General features: G+C 66.3%; 1 protein-coding gene across 1 annotated transcript; it reads left to right on the forward strand.

The window, feature by feature from the left end:
* Nucleotides 1-43: 43 nt before the first annotated feature.
* CSRNP1 (cysteine and serine rich nuclear protein 1) lies at nucleotides 44-2,027 on the forward strand (the record flags this gene model as incomplete). The annotated part of the gene is made up of 1 exon (XM_044675500.1): nucleotides 44-2,027. A coding segment is annotated over one exon (915 nt), but the record flags the coding sequence as incomplete, so codon positions are not given.
* Between the last annotated feature and the right edge of the window lie 1,050 nt (nucleotides 2,028-3,077).

Below are 3,077 nucleotides of genomic sequence, written 5' to 3' on the forward strand. Positions count from 1 at the left end.
CGGGGGGGGGGTGCTTCCCGCCCGTCTCACGCCCTCCGTCTCTCTCCGGCCGCAGATGGACCACACGGCCTTCCCCTGCGGCTGCACCCAGGACGGCTGCGGGAACCCGGAGGGCCGCGTGGAGTTTAACCAGGCGCGGGTGCAGACGCACTCCCTGCACACCCTCACCAGGCTCGAGCTGGAGAGCCGCCAGGAGGGCTCGGGGTCCGAGGCGGGGTTCGAGCTGGGGTCCGAGCCGGGGTCCGAGCCAGAGCCCTCGCCGCAGGGCAGCCCCGAGGGGGAGGCCGGACCCCCGGCCTCACCCTTCTCCCTGGCCGTGGAGGGCCTGGGCGAGAGCAGCTGCAGCAGCGACTCGAGCGGCTCGTCGGCGCCCGGCGAGGACCCCTGCGAGGGGCTGCCCTACGGGGGCCCCCTCCCCCCCGCCACGCCGCTGGACGACGACGGCCTGGCCCGGATCCTTCATTTCGGCCCGGCCGGCGCCCTGGGGCGGGACGACGAGGAGGACGAGGAGGGGGCCGGCTTCCCCTGCGCGGACATCTTCGGCTACCCCGGCCACGTGGCCGACGTCACGTCCGAGTGCCTGGACGAGAACGCCAACCAGGACGGCCTGGGCTACCCGGGCGGGCCCCCGGGCTGTGCGGCCGAGCCGGGCGGCCCCCTCCCGGCCTCGGACGGCTGCCGGAGCTACACAGACCTGAGCCTGTCGTCCGCCGACTCCCTGGACCTGTTCCAGGCCTTCTCCGACTACAGCCTGGGCCCCCTGTACGCCTCGCCCAAGGAGGCGGGCGGCGACGCGCCGGCCCCGGCCTTCTCCCCCGCCGCCGACCCGGCCGCCTGCTTCCTCGAGTCCCTCATCGGCCTCTCCGAGTCCGTCCCCGACGTGGCCGCCCCCTTCTCGGACAACCAGCTGCTGGAGGACGCCATCAAGTCCTCCCTCATGGAGATGGTGAAGGTGTAGCCGGCCCGGCGGGGCGGCACCACTCAGGGACGACGGGCCGGCCGGGCCCAGGCGGCCCTCTTACTATTTATTGCCCCCGGCCGGAGCCCGGGCCCGGCGTCCCTCGGACGGAGGGGGCCGTCCGGCTGCTTTGTGCCTGCCGCGCTACGTCCCTATTTATTGTCCTCGCGCTCCGGACGGAGGAGAGGCCCGAGCCGGAAGGTGGGCGGCCCCGACCCCCGACCTCTTGGGTCCCGGAGCCCCTCGTCCTGGCCCTCCGCCGGCGACCCCTCAAACAGACCCCGAGGAGGCCCCCGACGATGGGGAGCGCCTGGTGCTGTCACGGCCGGCCACGAGCCTCCTCCGGACGCTGAGTTCAGCTGTACAAAAGCCTTCCTAAGTTATTTCCTGTAATTTATTTAGAAATCCGTGAGGATTTGGGCCCGAGCCAGCGGCTCCCCCACCCCGGGGCGCTCCGGGGTCCATCTGTCCCACCATCTGCCGTCCAGAGCCCGGGCGGTCTGCAGAGACCACCGGCCGTGAAGAGAGGGGAGCCCCGTGTGCCCGGCCGGGGGCCCTCGTGGCTCGTGTGGCCGGCGGCGTGTGCGCTTGCCCACAGTCACGGAGGTGCTCGGCTGTGCCCGTGGAAGGGGCCGGTCCGTGGGGGGAGAGGCTCGGGGTCCCTGCCGGGCAGCTCCCAGGCCCCTCCCCGAGGGGTCAGCCGTCTCCTTCTCCCGAGCCACCTGCGGCCGAGCGGAGGCCCGTGTTCCAGACCTCCTTTGTTCGACCTTCCCTCGGCCCACCGGCCGGTGACAAGAGGGCAGAGACGAGGCCGGTCTGGAGGGGCTGCTTTGGGGTCACCCCCGGCCCTGCTGGGTTTGACGCAGTTTTCAAGACGCCCTCATCGTCCGGGCGGCCCGTGGCTCTCGTTTCCTGTCCTGGCTGGGCACTCAGGGATGGGCGCTTCCCCCGCTGGCACCCAGGCGGTTCTTGGGGATCAGCCTCCGTCGGGCTCCGCTCTCTTCCTGTATATATGTTCTGATTATTTTGCTTAAAGGTACAAATAAAGAAAGTGCTTTATTTTGAACAATCCCGCTTCTCTCCGTTTGTCTCACCAAAATAAAACCCCGAGGTGTGGGCAGCCACCACAGTGCCCGGGATGCCAGGCCGTTCCGAAGAGTGCGAGCAGGGGGCTGAGAGCCCGCCGGTGCCAGCTGCCTTCCAGGCCTCTTCTCCAAGGCCCCCCCCTCCGCACTGGCGGGGGGACCACGGACACCTCCCTGCGCCCTGGCATCCCCGTTGGCCTAACGCACAGGACCAGACCTTGGGCAGGAATCCCTGGACATTCCAGGAGGATGTGGGGGCCCTGACCGGGCCCCGAGTGCTTTTTCTTTTTTTTTTATTAAACCCTCACCTTTCATCTTGGAGCCATTGGCTCCTTGGTGGAAGATTGGTAAGGGTAGGCAATGGGGGTCAAGTGACTTGCCCAGGGTCACACAGCTGGGAAGTGTCTGAGGCCAGATTTGAACCTGGGACGTCCCGTCTCTAGGCCTGACTCTCCATCCACTGAGCCACCCACCCCCGCCTCAGTTTCCCTGGCTACAAAATGAGGATAATAGCACTTACCTGCTGAAGTTGCCGTGAGGATCAAAGGGTGTAACAGGAGGCAGGGGGTGGTGGGGAGGGAATAAGTCTGCCTCTCAGGCTCTGTACTAAACGCTATAAAAGATTTCATTGAATCCTCACAGCCACCTTGTGGGGTAGATGTTGTTATTATCCCTGTTTTACAGCTGAGAAAGCTGAGGCAGAGGTTAAGTGACTTGCCCAGGATCATACCCTGAGGCTGGATTTGAACTCAGGTCCTTCTGAATCCAGGCCCAGCAGCTACCTCTCCTAATGATACTGGGGTAAAGTGCGTGGCAAGCCTTAAGCACTCTAGACATGCCAGCGGGCTATTGCCTCTCCTTGGCATCTTCACCTGGGAGTCTTCTTCCTCCAGATCCCACGGGTCCCTCCACCCCCTTGGGCAAAGCTCCAGCACCTCTCTGGGCAGCCCCTTAGGCCTTGGGGCTTGGTGGGAAGCCTGGCCCCCTCCATTTGTTCAGCATCTGTCCAGGCCCCTGGAATTCCTCTGGTAGTT

Source organism: Gracilinanus agilis, chromosome 1 (genome assembly GCF_016433145.1).
Source record: "Gracilinanus agilis isolate LMUSP501 chromosome 1, AgileGrace, whole genome shotgun sequence".
Lineage (NCBI taxonomy): Eukaryota > Metazoa > Chordata > Mammalia > Didelphimorphia > Didelphidae > Gracilinanus > Gracilinanus agilis.